The sequence below is a fragment of the Schistocerca gregaria genome, chromosome X (genome assembly GCF_023897955.1).
Source record: "Schistocerca gregaria isolate iqSchGreg1 chromosome X, iqSchGreg1.2, whole genome shotgun sequence".
NCBI classification, from domain to species: Eukaryota; Metazoa; Arthropoda; class Insecta; order Orthoptera; family Acrididae; genus Schistocerca; species Schistocerca gregaria.
The window spans coordinates 740,552,477-740,570,745 of NC_064931.1; the positions used below are offsets into that span (position 1 = coordinate 740,552,477).

An 18,269-nucleotide genomic window follows, 5' to 3' on the forward strand; every position below is an offset into this window, starting at 1 on the left:
CTGTAAAAGACAGTGGGAAAAGCTGACACAAGACTCAGATTCATCAGAAGAATCTTAAGGAAATGTAACTCATCAACGAAAGAAGTGGCTTATAACGTGCTTGTTCGCCCGATTCTTGAGTATTGCTCATCTGTCTGGGATCCCTGTGAGATAGGACTGATAGACGTGATACAGAAGATCCAACGAAAAGCGGCGCGTGTCGTTACGGGATCGTTTAGCTGGCGAGAGAGCGTTACGGAGATGCTAAACAAACCCCACTGGCAGACGTTACAAGAGAGACGTTGTGCATCAAGGAGAGATTTAGTATTGAAAATTCGGGACAGCACTTTTCAGGAGGAGTCGGGCCACATATTACTTCCCCCCACATACATCTCGCGTATTGACCACGAGGAGAAAATTCGAAAAATTAGAGCCAATATAGAGGTTTACCTACAATCATTCTTCCCACGCACTATCAGCGAGTGGAACAGGATTGGAGGTCTCAGATCGTGGTACCGAAAGTATCCTACGCCACACACCATTAAGTGGCTTGCGAAGTATGATAGCTGTAGATACGTAGATACCAGTCCATTTCTAAAATGAGGCCTACCTGCGCAAAGATTACTCTGCTGTGAAGCACACTACCATACCAGTGTATCGAAACTACAAATTGTATTTGACCTAGGCTTTGAGTGTGATTATTCAAATAATTGCGTTTTGACAGAGTACATCTCCAAACATAATAACGCAAGATTCATCTACACCGACGCTTCGAAGAATGAAAATGGATGTCGTTGTGCTTGGGTTCTGTATTCATTATCGTTTCTGATTCCAAATCAGCGCTATAACTATTAAGACATCTGCACAGCGGAAAATCCAAATAGCATATGACACCGTGATCAAATGTCAAATGGGAATCAGGAATTTACCATGTGCGGGGTTAAAGCGAACTGTGGCATATCTCACAATGAAACAGTAAATAAGCTATCCAAATTAGCCGTTCATGGCGGAGCGATGGGGCACATGGAACTTCTAGTTAAGATGTTTTAAACGTTATTAAATCCACAATCAGAGGGAAATGGAACCAAGAATGACAAGAGTCCTCTAAATACAAAGACAAAGATCTTGCCAAAGTGAACCAGAAGTTCAAAAAATGTTAAAATGTGTGTGAAATGTTATGGGACTTAACTGCTAAGGTAATCAGTCCCTAAGCTTACACACTACTTAACCTAAATTTTCCTAAAGACATACACACACGCCCATTCCCGAGGGAGGACTCGAACCTCCGCCTGGACCATTCGCACAGTCCATGATTGCAGCGCCCTAGGCCGCTCGGCTAATCCCGCGCGAACCAGGAGTTGATTCCTAAATTCGGACACAAGAGAAGCCTATGCTCCAAAAGACTCACGAACGCTACAAGGCGTCTCACATTCAATCATGGCTGCTACTTGACGTTGTATGGCGAGGTCTCGTGAGAGCTGCGACCGTTTGCGTAAAAATTTGGCACGCAGGTAGTCGCAACGTAGATGTAGTGGAGGCTCATTTGTTTCAACTAAAAGAGCGTTAGTCGGTGTATGCTACATTGCTCCCAGACTTACTCTAGGTGATTTGTACTGACATTTGTCTAATCATCTTAAACATTTGCCCAGCGCTGATCCAAAACTAAGACAAGCGTAATTCATATATGATACAGTCTTAGCCCCATGTCTGGAGCGATGTGGTGAAGAAGAGGATTTTTTTAGATCATATCTTTTTTGGCTACATGAGCAGATACAACGCTACAAACCATCTTATAAACGCCTTGTCACCACTGTCTACCCTGCTTGACAGCCTTGAGAATATATCGCCTTTCGATGGAAGAGAAGGTCAAATTCTAACATGATTCTACAATAATTTTGTATTTATGATGATGTGGAATGTATCAAATCCAATGTGTACGTTACTGTTCGACGTGTTAAAACTTACATGTGCGATTTTGGCTTAATGAGTCCTACCGAGATGTAAAAATTAATAATAATAATAATATTGCAGTACTTCGTACAGAATCGCCTCCTCCAGGTCAACCATTATGAATAACGAAAACATCGCTCACCGACTCGCCCTTTTCTCACATGACAGCCAGAAAGCCATGGATGAAGGCAATCAGGTGGATGATGTATTTTATACCTTCCAAAAGCCATTTTGCTCAGTACCACATTAACGTTTACTAACTAAAGTACAATCATACGGGATATCAAGGGAAAGTAGTTACTGCACTGATGATTTCTCCGTAGAAAGAACGCAGCATGAACAGAGTGTCAACGACAGAAATAGAAGCGAAGTCAAGCGTGTTCCTGGAAAGTGAATTAGGATCCTTGATGTTAATGTTGTATATTAATGGCTTGGCCAACGACAATAATAGCAAACACAGACATTAACAGCTGATGCAATCGTATACAATGAAGTAAAATGCGGAAAAAACTGCACAAATCTTGATAAGATTTCAAAGTGATTCAGATGTTGAAAACTTGCTTTAAATGTTCAGAAACGTAAAATGGTGCACCTCAGAAAAATCAGAAAAATTTTATCCAGTGACTAAAATGCAACGTGTCACAACTTGATTCGTTCAAAGCATGCAAATACCTGGTTGTAACAATCTGTGAACATATGAAGTGAAGTGATCACATAGGCTCAGTAGTAGGTAAACCAAGTAGCAGATGTTCGCAAAGAAGGGCACCATGAACTGGTACATGTTATTCGACTGACGTGAGAGCATGTTGAACTATCTGAACTGGCAGACTTCCGAAGATTGAAGCCAACTCTCCCGCGAAAGCCTGATTAGGAAAGATCCAGAACCAGTACTACGTGAAGAATCTACTGCACTCCATACGTAACGCTGCGACTACAAGATTAGACTAATTACAGCACAGTTTAACCGTGCTCCATATTCAAATAGAACAGGAAGAAACCCACATACGTGGTCCAATGGCGTCATGCAGTTCACAGTGATTTTCAGAACATGGATGTGGATGTATATTCCCAAACAGACCTCTCCGTGTTCACCTTCCCCCTGCACTCCACGCCACCGAGCGTGATGGCGAAATGCACTCACAAAACAGAGCTTCCCCGATTTATGTTTTATGTTTCCAGAATGAGATTTTCACTCGGCAGCGTAGTGTGCGCTGATATGAAACTTCCTGGCTGATTAAAACTGCGTGACGGACCGAGACTCGAACTCGGGACCTTTGCCTTTCGCGGGCAAGTGCTCTACCATCTGAGCTACTCAAGCACGACTCAGGCCCCGTCCTCACAGCATTACTTCTGTCAGTACCTCGTCTCCTACCTTCCAAACTATACGGAAGCTCTCCTGCGAACCTTGCAGAACTAGAGCACTTGCCCGCGATAGGCAAAGGTCCCGAGTTCGAGTCTCGGTCCGGCACACAGTTTTAATCCGCCAGGAAGTTTCTTATGTTTTATGTGTTTTCTGTTTCATTTTATTTCTTAGAAGCTTAAGGTAAATGCCAGAGTGGTTCCTTTGAAGAAGGGCCCTGCAGATTTTTTTCTCTATCAGTCTTCGATCCGAGTTTGTGTCCCGTCTCTAATGAGCGTATTGTCGACAGTAAGTTTAATCCCATCAATTTTTCCTTTTTTCCGATCGACACCCTTATTAACAGCTCCCTACATACATCCCAACTTCCACTTTCTCTCTCAGGATCCATTTTCTATCAACCATTTTAGACTAGGAGCAACACAGAAGTGTCATAACATCAACATATTTTTGAAACTCACTTTTCATCGAAAGACTTGTTCGTTTGGAGAGTAAACACTTCACTGCTTATTACTCTTCATCCAGGGGGCGCTGAGATACAGTAAAGAAAGGTAAAATATGACTCACAAAGACACCTATAGGCGATCATTTTTATAGCGCTTCAGGCAACATTAATGAATATACTGGATATAGCAGGACACTAACCAATGTGTATAATATTGCATACAGGTGGACGCGAACATATTGGTTGTGGACTGGCAGCGGGGCGCTGCAGGGCCATCGTACGCCACGGCAGTGGCCAACACTGAGTTGGTAGGCAGGCAACTTGCTCTGCTGCTGCTACACATGATACAGTCTGGGATTCAGCCCAGTCAGATACATGTGATAGGATTCAGCCTGGGAGCACATGTTGCAGCTTGCGCCAGCAACATTCTCAGGAGCCACAACATCCTTCTAGGGAGGATCACAGGTATGAAAATATGTGGGTTATATGTAGCTAATTTGAGGCGAAGACCAGTTCTTTGGGAAAATTCGAGTTAATATTCACATCCAGGTTGGGCTGAAAATGGCCACACATTTAAAGGATGAGGAAAAAGTATTTTATTTCACGCCATTGAAACACAGATCAGTCGTTAAAGGGGAACTGTACTACAGATTAGGAAAACCGTGCAAACAGCAGCCTAGTATTCTCGACGAAAGGTTGTAGAATTCCAAATAATCACAGAGACAAAAGCAGGTGGCGCTGAGGTTAGTGCATGCATATGGCACCTATCGCTTCCGAACTTAAAGATTAGCTGCAATGGCATTATTGTCTTCAAATAGTCTTGTTTCTCCCCTGCAACCTTTCGTGCAATAAATTTTGATTCATTTCCCCAGTGAAGTCTTTAACGATAAATCGTAAGCTTACAGTACCAATATTTAGCGAAGATACACTTTAAGTTTCACGTATTCTGCTACGTTCCGAAAGCGTAATATGCATCACGAAGTCTATAGTGTATGACAGTGCTGTTAAACTTATCGTCCGGAGGAAATTATACAATTCTGGTAGACGTCTACAGTGAACAAGAAAAGAGAAGATTTAAAAAATTAACATCTGAATACCGCATAAAAATGGACATGTTCTGCGCCAATAGTGAGCGATATCGTGAGCTCAGACCAAATCGTGTTCCGCAACTTTCTTGATCACATGACTATTTCACAGTATACATTTATTGTATATCAATTTGCTCGCCAACTCATCTAGGAAAAAGAGTTGAGATACATACATCTTGCACAGTCAATAAAGGAACGTAAGCTATTACGCTTTTATCGGTAACGAACGATAGCTTTAATTTCTCCTGATCTGTTTTCTAAAGAGTGAACGCAGAAAAGTGCATTATGAGCTTTTAGTTAAAAGAGAATTTCTCTCGCAACACATTTTATACTGAATAAGTTCTACAACAGTCACAAAAACACCTGTGAATAGACATACTCATTTTAGCATTCAGCGCGTTTACTGAAAACCCATGGAAGGAATACTGCATTCAGAAGTCATTGCTAGTACAGCAATTTAGCATCTAGTACATCATTCAAAGCCATGTGCACATCGACTATGACTCTAAGGTCCCTATCAAAATACGAATGTGAATGGAATAGAAGAAGAGAGGAATGAGGAGGAAGACAGAACGGAGACAGAAAAAGTAAAAAAGGATAGAAGAGAAGGAAATAAGGATACAGGAAACTGTTTCGACTGACTCGTTGTGAAGAGATTGAGGGACTCTTCTATCTGAATGGACTTTCTCAAAGGGCAGGTTGTCACGGAAACTGCGGAAATCGTCTGGTGTTCACATGATGATGTCATTAGTACTTGTAGAATGTGAAAGAAGGGCGATTGATTTTGTATCTGATAGCGATTCAAATACCCTGGTTCGCCCAAATATCGATATCGGGAAGCAGTCAGAGGTACTCGAGGTATCCAATCGAGTAAGTTGTGTTGCGGGAGTAACGGACTCGTGTGTTTCTCATGGTCTAAGGGCTGATGCTACTTATTATTAAATACCGCAATCGAAGGCGGCTCATACACTCTCTTGCGTCCTATGAAGACACAGCTATTGCGTCATACCTATTCAGAGTCTGATTGTGGTTGTTTATTGTTCTCGATTTTGTATTACTCTCTGCATAGATTTGTTGCACTTTACGACAACCATCGATGTGTTCTGGAATTCGTTTCTGGCCGGCCGTTCACTATGTGAAACCTGTCACGAAACACCATCTGGAGCTGCCTGAGAGTTTCACTAGTCTCCGCGTCACTGCCTGGGCGAATGGTCATGAAACTTGTTTCAATCTACTCCCGAGTAGGAAAGAAAAGATGCTAGTAGACGGAAAAGTCCTGAGGTCTATGCTTCATTCATGAACACGAGTGACAGAGGCTTGTCTGCTCTGTTTTTCAGAATAAACGTCAGTAAAGTGCAGTGTTATGGGAAGTACAAATACTTCGGAGCACACTTACACCTTCAAATTGTTTCGGAAATTTGTGGTAAGTTCCTATGGCACCAAACTGCTGAGGTCATTGGTCCCTAGGCTTACACACTACGTAATTTAACTTAAACTAACTTACGCTAAGGACAACACACACATCCACGCCCGTGGGAGCACTCGAACCTCCTACTGAGGCAGCCGCGCGAACTGTGACAAGGCGCCCAAGACCGAGCGGCTACCCCGCGCGGCCGAACACCGTAAGTTGTTAATGAAAACTACGTGCAACGTCGACGTTATTTATGACCATGTGCGTCCCTCCGTGTAGTCAACTTCACCACTAGTCATCGTATTTTCCAGGGGAACGTTCACCAAGGTCAGAATCGCACTACAGTTGTAGGAAGAATGTGCCTGTGAATTGGAGTCTGTGTCTTGGCCACCAAATTTGCAGGATATCACCATATCGAGGGTCCACCATCCAAATTGAGGTAAGCAGCAGGAGCTGCGTGAATTGCGTGTTGACATTTTAGGCCTTCGACCTTGCCTATGAGGCGTGACGAATTGGAGCCGCTTTGTGCGCTACGATGTTAGGAAAGCAGTCTTATAACCTCGGTAACAAATGTGTGTGTTTTTAGAGAACACAGCTTCTACCTCACTTTATTTTCTGGCATGGCCTCCACTTTGAACAAAACTGTATGTTGTCAACTTATCTGCCGGATGATCAAAAAGTCAGTATAAATTTGAAAATTGAATAAATCACTGAATAATGTAGATAGAGAGGTACAAATTGACATCGGGTTTTATTAGAACCAAAAAAATACAAAAGTTCAAAAAATGTCCGACAGATGGAGCTTCATCTGATCAGAATAGCAATAATTAGAATAACAAAGTGAGAAAAGCAAAGATGATGTTCTTTACAGGAAATGCTCAATATGTCCACCATCATTCCTCAACAATAGCTGTAGTCGAGGAATAATGTTATGAACAGCACTGTAAAGCATGTTCGGAGTTATGGTGAGGCATTGGCGTCGGATGTTGTCTTTCAGCATCCCTAGAAATGTCGGTCGATCACGATACACTTGCGACTTCAGGTAACCCCAAAGCCAATAATCGCACAGACTGAGGTCTGGGGACCTGGGAGGCCAAGCATGACGAAATTGGCGGCTGAGCACACGATCATTACCAAACGACGCGCATCTGTTGGACATTTTTTGAACTTTTTTTTTTGTTCTAATAAAACCCCGTGTCATGTCAAGCATGTGTGTCAATTTTTACCTCTCTATCTACATTACTCCGTGGTTTATTAAGTTTTGAAATTTATTCAGACTTTTTGATCACCCGATATCTGACATTAACATGAAAACCATCTATTTGAACTGCACCTCTACAGAACCAAAACCAATAAGTAGTAACTGAAATATAAACATTGTTATTTGTTTAATGTACACCTCTTTCATACTTTTAGGACTCGATCCAGCTTCACCGATTTACAAAAGCAGTCTGCTGCTACAGTCCTACCGCAAGCTGGATACCAATGACGCAGCGTATGTCGATATTATTCATACCGATGGTAGTCGTACCTGGGCAGAAGGTTTTGGTTTGCTGCGACCGCTGGGCCACGCTGACTTCTATCCCAACGGAGGTCGCACTCAGCCTGGGTGCACGGAAGGGTACGCTGCCGTCGTTGTCAGCCACCTGGGTAAGCATTTACATAGGTCTAACTTGAACATTATGCAAAATTTCCAAATTCGAAATAGACTTTTAATTCTCTTACCGGATCGTATTCGAAAAAATTAATTGTAGCATTCAGTTAGAAATAAAATATTAGCTGTACGAAGGCATGTTCAGAATGATATATGTCGTATCACCTGGGATTGACAGCGACATTCTCTGACGGGAAAAGAAAATGGGACAACTTCACGGATTGTGGCAGTGGCACCAGGGTATAATGTGAGCAAACTGAGGGGTTGTAGTTTTAGTGATTCATTAGTTATTGTCATTGGCATCAGATGGCACTCAGGAGGCCTTTCTGTGCATCCTCTGTTTTGACTCTGCAGGCAGTAATTATGCCGATTTTAGTGCTGAAGAGTGTTTGCTACATTCATTCTAGGCTACAACTATTCCCCGCCGATGCGTACGTACTACTGTTGAACAGTTTCAGGCATTTGGATGGGATCGCACTGTGGTGCTAGATGAACGTATCTACGGATTGCTGCACATGTTGGGCACAATAAGTGTTGTGTCACTGCTTTTAAACTTTTTCTGTGGAGCAATCCCATATCTGTCGACCAGATTCTGGAGGTCCGCGTGATATAGACGAAAGTCAAGATTGAGGTACTGTGCGAGCAGCAGTGGCCGACTGGACGTCATACAGTGACGAAATCCAGGCACAAATTGCTCCTGCTGTGTCATAAAAGACCATCTGGAACCGTCTGCTTGCAGCAGGATCAACATCACGTGTGGCTCTGCCCAGGCAACTATTAACACCACAATACTGCCAAGCACGGCTACTCTGGTGCCATGAAAGACTTGAGTGGAGAATGGACTGGCACTCTGTCGTCTTCAATGACGAAAGTAGGTAGTCTCTGCAGCAGCATAGTAGAGAACACAGTTTTCGCCTGTGAGTTTCACGCATCTGCTCTCCTTAGTTTAAACTCGTTAATTTCGTGCGTGTCTGTTTATTTATCAAGTACAGTTCCACGTTAACTAATTGTCGAGAGTATATTTTCGCCGTCTTTATTATGGATTGCTGTGTTGAGATGCGAGCTGAGATGATGACCCTGGCTTCGGCCACACGGATAGAAGGTGCTGCCAATGGACGTCACTGTTGGAGACAGGATGTGGAGATCCGAGGGCCGTCCCAGCACATCCCATGTGTCCGCCGAGTGGTACACTATTGTGCTCGCTCTGGGTATTGCCTGCACTGAGAGTGACAAACTTGTTGATTTCGTGCATGTTTGTTTACTTATCAGGCAGAGTTCCGTGTTTATTAACTATCTAGAGCAGTGGCGCCCAATAGGTGGTCCGCGGACCCCCAGGGGTCCGCGAGCAGTGCCAGAGGGGTCCACAAGATGCTATTAGAATAAAAAATATATTAAATATATTTCGTATGATAACAGATTTTTTGTTTTGGCCGCTCCCTGCATCAGCAGAGCTTTAGCGAACGCTAACTTCTGCGTCTAGCGTCTTCCTAGAGCCAACTGAAACTAGCACACTCTAGCGCAAAACTAGAATTAGATAGAGGCGAATAGTTCTGCTGTATGCCGTTAGACTGCACGCGCTACCTCCTTGCAGTTGACAAAGACAATAATGAATATGTCAATGTTTTTTCTAAGTACCAAAAATAGAAAAGTATAAAAAGACTCTTAATTTGGCTTTTTTAGGTAGTTGATACTGTGATATGACAAGGTACCAATCATGCTCGATGAGGGAGTCCTCGAAAAAATCTTGTTGGTACCCCTGACGTAGAGTATATTTTCAACGTCTTGAGGATGGACAGGAACTTTGGTTGTTATGCGTAATGCGAGCTGAGATGGTCACAGCTCCAGGTGGCGTTGGATTCGGTCACACAACTTGATGCTGCTGACAGTGGGCATCACTGCTGGGAACAGGACGTGCAGAACGAAGGGAAATCCAGCACATCTCATGTGTCTGCTGATCGGTCTGCTACTGTGGCCGGCCCAGATGTTGCCTGCACCAAGGAAGACCCTTCACTCGTAGTCGATTGGGAGATCGTTCCAAGGTGAAAGACTTTCAGAGGGACCGATCAGAGGGCCTCCCTGTTTTGTCTGATTAACAGGTTTTGTACACTGTCTGCAGCTGACAAAATCACTGAGCCAGATGCAGTCGCTCGCCCTGTACCAGAGAAAGTCTCTCGGCCTGCTAAGTCTGGGCATTCACAGAGGGTGGCATTGCTGGTAGTTTGGAGCTCCAACGTTAGGCGCGTAATGGGCCCCTTAGGTATATGTCTGCCGAGGAGGGGAAGGAATCCAATGTCCACTTTGTGTGCCTACTGGGAGGAGTCATTCCATGTGTGGAAAGGGTGCTTCCAGATACTATCAGAAGCACAGGGTTCAGCCAACAGCAGGTGGTGGATGAAGTCAGTACCAACGATGTGTGTCACTTTCGATAAGTAAAGATTCTCTCTGGTTTCGGGTGACTAGCTGAAGTGGCAAAGACTGCCAGTAATAATTTCGGTGTGAAGGCAGAACTCACCATCTGCATCATCGCCAACAGAACCAACTGTGGTCGTTTGGTACAGAGCCGAGTGGAGCGTCTGTATCAGAGCATGAGACGGTTCTGCGACCGTGCAGGCTGCAGACTCCTAGACTTGCGCCATCGGGTGGTGAGTTTTCAGATTTCGCTTAATAGGTCAGAGGTCCACTACACGTGGGAAGCGGTTACATGGGTAATGGAGGCTATTTGCAGGGGACTGGGCGGTTTTTTAGGTTAGACTGATCCAGGAAAATACTGAAAGGACGTCATTCTAAAAGGATGCAAGGCAAACACAGAAAGGTAGACCTAGCAACAATTGGTATTGTAGTTATAAATTGTCGTATCTGTGTTGGGAAAGTACTAGTGCTTCAAACGCTAATCGAAACCACTGAAGCTCAAGTCGTTGTAAGTATGGAAAGCTGGCTAAACCTGGAAATAACTACAGCTGAAATTTTTACAAAGGGAGGCAGTGGCAACTTACAGGCAGGTGTTCTCTACAGCTTCTGCTGTTTCCATCTCTGTCGAGAAATGGGCCAGCCGTGTCTCCGCCCAGGCGGCTTGCTACACGCATGAGTTTTTCACCTCCGACGAAGTTCTCGGGGAGGACAGAAATAAGATGAGGCACAACGCGCCATCGATCCAAGCTGAAGCCTCTACAGCTTTTCAAGGGAGGGGAGCTCTTGTGGTAACCACAATATCGACTAAGCGATTAACTCCAGTGGAATGACTATGTACGAACTAGTTTGTGATACATTTTATGGCTTTTTCAACGTGTGTTGAGTGTACATGTATCTGTGCTTCTCGCAAGTGCTTTGATTCGTAATGAATTATTTGCTGGGCTCCATGACAGAGTTGTTCGTTCGTAGTTTAGATAACTCAGAAATTCCTTTCATTATCTCCTACAAGTCTAATACGTTGGAAAAATGTTTAGTTTCCTTTACTTCATTTGCAATATACTTCACCACCCTTTCTGCCAGAATTGATATACACTCTTCACACATTTGAAAAGGAAGATATGATGTGCTCCTTTTCCTTTGCTAACAAATGTGTAGTTAGGAAAGGATCGAATTTTGCTATTCGATTTGGTGGCATCTAGAAGTGTGCGCAATGTGTTGACCCAGACCCATAGTTGCGACCTCTGAAAGATAAACATTGTATTAAAAAGTTCTAGACCGCAGCAACAACTCGTTTTAAAACGTCCCTCCAATATTTTACTTGTGTCTCAAGCTGAGATGTTGGTTTATTATCTACTTTTTGTCTTCCAGCTTTTAAAGTTAACACACATTTCTTATGTTCAGCTGAATTTTCATGGACTGTTAATCGGGACTAACAATTTTTACAGTTATTAAACGCCTCATTACGATTTGCAGACTGTAGTGTTCCACCAACAACAAACATGGGACTCAAAATACATTACCCTTGCTCTGAAAGTATACTAAAAATAGTCTGTTGTTTCTGACCATTCCTCATGGTTCTGAAAAACAAACTTTTATTGAAGTATCTCGGAAAGTCAGTATGTTGCCTGCACGAATTACTGAATTATAATCCATATTCTCTGCCACATGATCTTGTTTAGCGACATGATCGCGAAGGAATTCGTTAATTATGGCGTTCGCAAGGTCGTCAGAAACTGAATCACTATCATCATTCGCTTTATATGCCTCATTTGGGTCCACTGAAATGATTGTTTCCGCGCGATCAGTATTCTTTCTAATCTAAGAAACGCTTGACTCTGATAAAACACACGCTGCACTGTTTTCGGTATTGTTCACTACACTGTTACGCTCTGATATTCCATGACTCGAACTCGAGCTGGAATTAGCGAGGTGTGTTTGATTTTTAAACAGCAAGCCGAGTTTTGCATTCTTTCTCACAATTTCCTTTATCTTTGTTGCCTTACTTTTCACGAGTTTCCGGTATTGAAACCCACTTAATCTCCCACTGTCACTCATTTGATTGATACTGAAATATAAATCACGGTCTAATTGTTAAACAAGTGCACTCTTTACAGTTCCATATTAAACTGAACTGCCAGCCACGCGACCGTCTCCTAGAATGATTAGCGGTAATTTGAAGGGGCATTGTTGAGTGTCGACACTGGCTTCTCTTATGACAGTGTTAGCGGTGTCTCTCATCACAAAGCTCAGTTAGAAGCAACTAGAATTTCCTTCCTTACGTGTACCACATGATAAGGCACGGCACTGAATAAAGTTAATAATGGTCACATTGTCACGTCGTAACGTCGTTACCAAACCAAAACCTATCCTTTTCTCGTTGACTGACCATACTCTTCATAAAATTTTAGGTCATTGTTACCACTGTTAATCATATCCATTTCATTGTGAGTGAAGTTCGCATTCTCTTTTCAGGAGTTGTGAATAAAATGTTTGAGAAAACAGTGACAGTTTAATTCGCCTCCCCACTGAACGCGCGGCGCAGAACGGCGCAGAGGAGTGCAGAACTTAACAGAATAGAGCGAAGTGTTCGTAGGTGCACAACAATATGCGAGCGCGCCTGTCAATAAAAATGGGAAACGAGAAACGCTGCCCAAACAGAGCTTCGCACGAACGATTTCCTTTGATGTACCGACAGTACGCGGAATCTGTTCGTTGTTGCACAGAGCGGCTCGGCCTGACGTCATCACCGGCGACGCAGCGCTGGGCAGAGCCTCCTATACTTGGTTTTGTGTTGCGGGTAGGGCCGTTGGCAAAATATCTATATAATATTTTCCCCGATATAACGATATGGCGATATCAAAATTTAAGTATCGAGTGCCGATATTTTTATTTTATATTATATTTTTTTCACAATTTTCGGTACGTATTTGAAGATATTATTTTGAATGTATAGTAGAACATAATTTTACTTTCACTGTGTGAAAGATTCTTACTACTTTCTGAGCTTTCATCACGTCCAATCCTTCTCCATGAGTGTGTGAAGAAAGTATTATGTTGCACGAAAGAAGAAGTCGGACTAAAAAATAATTTTTAACGCGGTTAGTGTGCTATTTCTTCCCATCGGCGTTCTTAAAAAATGACTGATGAAAAGCAAGAACAAAAATATAAATAACAAGACTGGTTTTTACGGTGGGCGGGGATGTGTGAGAGGAAATGCTGACATAATCGGCGCTCGGTGCTCCCAACAGACACTGCAGCGTTTAGCTTCATCACGCAATTTTGGCACTACAGTTGCTAGGTCGTTGGCGTTGGCAGAAATAGAAAAACAAGAAAGCCGACATGAAGTGTTACGGACAAATCCGGTATGTAACGTGGGAACCGAACGTCAGACCCATCGGATTCCTTTTGTTGTCCCACTTGCAATCAGTTACCATTTTTAGGAAAGGGGTTATCGCCAAGCGTGAACGTGCATCGTTTTCTTTCCCATTCTCGCGCTAAGAAGGATAGTCAGGCTGCTAGTTCGTTGATGTACAGAATATCTAATAATAAATCAATATTTAAATATACAACTCTAAAACTGGCAGTATATTTAGAATGTGAAGCCGAAATTTCTATGGGCCAGCGTCTCTACATTTTTTCCGTCGATATATCGATAAACCAGTACTTACTCCCGATTTATTGGTGGACGATAGTGATAATTTTCTTAACTATCGATATATTTGATGTGGATGCGGCTTTACAAGCCGCCTCTGAAATCCGCCGCACCTTAAGGGGAGTCGTAACCCCCAAAATGACAAAATTTGACATTTTTACATTTATGCAAATTATGAAAATATGGATGTTTATGCTTAATTTGGTGTTGGTTTTATTGAAATATTCGATTATTTACTATTTTAAATAAATATTTGAAAATAATAATGCAATGACATTTCCGAGAATTTTGTTTTCCATCATTTCGCATATTGACATTTTTCTCTGGAACCATATAGTCTAGAAGGCTGTGGTTTTGGTCGGTTGGTTTGGGGGATTAAAGGGACCAGACTGCTACGCTCATCGGTCCCAGGCTGTGGTTTCTTTTGTTTTGTAGAGAACTGTCCGTTTCATAAGTTGCCTACACTGGCGGTACTTCGCAGTAAACTCTTAGAGCTGTACATTTATTTGTGTTTGAAAACAACAGTTAACCACTAGCCGCGTTTTAGCTTCTGTGTTTCCTGTGATAGTTTTCGTCATGACTAAACCAAAAGGAGTGTTTAAAAATACGAAACAAAGGAAACAGATACTACAGAACAAATATTGCAGCAGTAAAAAGAGTGGTTAGCGCCCAAGGGCGTGATAATTTGGTTGTAAACAGTGACAGTCTTTCTACTCCTCTGAATGCTTCCAAGAAAAAACTGCTGGGTAATGATGTAAAATACAACGCAAATTCAGACAGTGAAACAAAGTGCAATATCATTATTAATCTCCATATAAGTATTTTAGCTTTGTGTGAAACAGTGTTCCCGCGCCCAGGTTCCCGGGTTCAATACCCGGTGGGGTCAGGGATTTTCTCTGCCTCGTGATGACTGGGTGCTGTGTGATGTCCTTAGGTTAGTTAGGTTTAAGTAGTTGTAAGTTCTAGGGGACTGATGACCATAGATGCTCAGAGCCATTTTGTGAAGCAGTGTGTTGTCGTATATATGGAGGGGAAATTGAAATTTCTGAAAAGCTATCTCAAAGCAATGGTCTGGTGTACACTTTACAAATAATGTGTTTTAACTGTAAAAGCGAAAATACTTTCCAGACTTCAGAAGTAAGTGTAAATAATGGACTTTTTGAAACTGATGTAAGATACTTCTATAGACTTAGATGCATAGGAAAAAGCCATTAAGCTGGTAAGGTTCTTTGTGGCTTGCCAAATTTCCCTAGTCCCCCTACAAAATCTATCAAATACAACTCCATAATAAGAAGTAGTGTCAAGGCGTGTGCTATGGAGTCAGTGACTACAGCAGCAGAGCAGGCTGTAGCAGAAAATGGTAGTTCTGATATAACAATATCATTCGACGGATCCGGGCAAAAAAGAGGTTTCCAGTCAAAGAATTCATGTGCATCTATTATCAGCATCGACAATGGGAAAGTGTTGGATGTTGATGTGTTGACCATGTACTGTCAGGGTTGCAGGCAAGAGTACTGAAAAGCAAACTAAGCATGAAATGAATTGTCAGAGAAACTATGAAGGAACTAGTGGAGGGATGGAGGTTGCTTCTGCAGTGAAAACGTTCCAACGTTCCCAGGATGACCGTGCTGTTTGCTACATGAATTTTCTTGGGCATGGGGAGTCACGATCGTATAAGGCAGTGGAGGAGAGTAAACCCTATGGTGATTTGTCAAATACAAAACTAGAGTGCATTGATCATGTGCAAAAGAGGATGGGTACGAGACTACGTAGTCTCAAACAGCAGTTGGGAAGTACCAAGTTATCTGATGGTCTATGTATAACACGTCGACTGACTGATAAACAAATAGATCAGATTACACAATAATATGGTATGGCTATTAGAAGTAACATAGATAATTTAGATGGTATGAAGAGAGCTGTTTGGGCAATTTATTTTCACAAGCTGTCTACAGATGCTGAATTTGTGTTCTACTGAATGGTGTAAATACTTGAAGGCAAAAGAGGAGGGTAAAGTAGACACTTTCTCGCACAAAATTACTATACCAAATGCTGTTACGCTTGCCATCAAACCTGTGTTTCAGGATCTTGCCCAACCAGAGCTGTTGAAGAAATGTCTCAAGGGCAAAACACAAAATGGGAATGAATCATTTAACAATGTTGTATGGTCAAACATACCAAAAAATGTGTTTGTTGGAAGGCCAGTCTTTGAACTTGGTGTTTTGGATGCTGTTCTTGTTTTTAATGATGGCTATTCTGGAAGATTACAGGTTTTGGAATATCTTAGCATTCATAAAGGTTACAACACCACTAAAAGTCTGATTGACTTGGACCAACTGCGAATCATGAAGGCAGAGATCGCAACAAACACTATGTCAAAAGAAGCCAGATCCAAGAGGAGGGCAGCACTGGGTGAGGAAGATGAAGGAGGAGATGAGGGCCCCCTCCGGGAGGATTCTAACATATTTTTTATGTATCAGTTGGTTGTATATTAAAATTTTTTCTTTAAACGCAATTTTCTGAACATGACATTTTTCACTATAAAAGCCCCTTTTTCTCAGAAACTTCTGAATCTACATCAATGAATTATTTACCACATAACATAGATAGTACAATGATGTTGTAGCTCTACTTTAGTAGTATTTACTGTAATAGCTAAAATTCAAGAAATTAAAATTGTGAAAATTTACACCAAAAAATTATATGTTTAAGGAAAAAAATCATAACTTTTTTCCAGTTGTTACTTTAAAGTGATTATTGAGCAATACAGTCACTAAACATGGAAGAACATATGATAAATACACCAAATTTATATACTCAACAGTTCCTGAGAAAACGGGGCATTTATATAGGCAATTTAACATTGTCGAGATAGGGTGGTACGACTCCCTTTAAGAGCTGCCGCCTTAAGACGTTGCCAGACGGAATCCGGCCTGCCGCTGCGACGGACGGCGCAGCGGGTGGCTGGGCCCGCCAGCGGCCAGGGACGCCACACAGGCAACGGCCGGCCGCAGCGTCAGCTGTTACACTGTGGAAGAAGCCGAACCCCATTATTAAGCTTGCATGCGTAGCCGCGATTGTCTTGGCGTTAGACGATTTGGAGGCTTCACGCGGGGCTCGTTATTTTTGTGCGAGTTTCTTTTTATTTTTTAAATTTTTTAAATTTTTTTAAATTAATTAATTAATTTTTTTTAGTGCAGAAATGAGTAAATGAGTAGCTCGGACGAGGAAGAAATCCTCTTTGCACTAGCGATACGAAATGGCACCAAGAAGAGATGTTGGGTGCAGGACATTAATAACAAGACAGAAAGCTATCAAATTTTTTTGTCAAATATCTTTGTCCGACCGGCGGGAGTGGCCGTGCGGTTCTAGGCGCTACAGTCTGGAACCGCGGAACCGCTACGGTCGCAGGTTCGAATCCTGCCTCGGGCATGGATGTGTGTGATGTCCTTAGGTTAGTTAGGTTTAAGTAGTTCTAAGTTCTTGGGGACTGATGACCTCAGAAGTTGAGTCCCATAGTGCTCAGAGCCATTTGAATCATTTTTTTATCTTTGTCCAATATCTTTGTTAAAGATATTTGATGGTGTAATAGAGAATGCAGCAAACGATAGTAACATCTAGTTCCGTATGTCCCGCTAGAGAGAACATTCTACTAAATAGATAGTTTTGTTTCATTGAATTCATAACATTGTCATTGAATTTAAAGAAACATATCTTTGGTCGTTAACTTATGTATTCGTTCTATCGGCATAATTTATTTTAATCTTTTCCAGATGCTTGGCTACAGGTGTCAGTCACCAGACCATAGCTTCTTCTTTTTGGTTAGGACGTTCAACAGTCTCAGAAATTGTGAAAGAAATGTGCCAGTCAATATGGACTGCCCTACAGACCAAGTATTTTCCTAATCCTACAACAGAGATGTGGAAGAAATCTGAAGAATTGTTTCTAGAACTATGTGGGTTTCCGAACTGCCTTGAAATTAATGGTTAGAAAACATATCAGGTTAAACTACCCGAAGGATAGTGGATCCCAGTTCTTCTGTTATAAACAGTTCTTTTCGCTAGTTCGCCTGGCGATCGTTGATCCATACTACAAGTTTACAGTAGCTGATATTGGAAGTTATGGACGTCACAGTGACAACACTATTTTTGAGAATTCAGCTTTCTATCAAGGGTATATCGAGGGCAAAAGTATTCTACCTCCAAGTCAGGATCGCGTGTATCATACATAAAGTTACATTGTCTCACCTCCTCTCTATGTCTTTCTGTGTCCATAATGTATGCACTCCGAGCTAGAAGACAGGAACTGCCTCACGCCGCTGCTT

At 42.2% G+C, this 18,269-nt stretch overlaps 1 protein-coding gene across 3 annotated transcripts in view; it reads left to right on the forward strand.

The window, feature by feature from the left end:
* LOC126299241 (pancreatic lipase-related protein 2-like) overlaps positions 1–18,269 on the forward strand; it is a 131,970-nt gene that overhangs the window by 53,099 nt on the left and 60,602 nt on the right. For all 3 annotated transcript variants that reach the window (XM_049991027.1, XM_049991029.1, XM_049991028.1), the window contains exons 4-5: positions 3,956–4,196; positions 7,647–7,880. In XM_049991027.1, the coding sequence (XP_049846984.1) occupies positions 3,956–4,196; positions 7,647–7,880 (475 nt within the window). The remainder of the gene's footprint in view (positions 1–3,955; positions 4,197–7,646; positions 7,881–18,269) is intronic.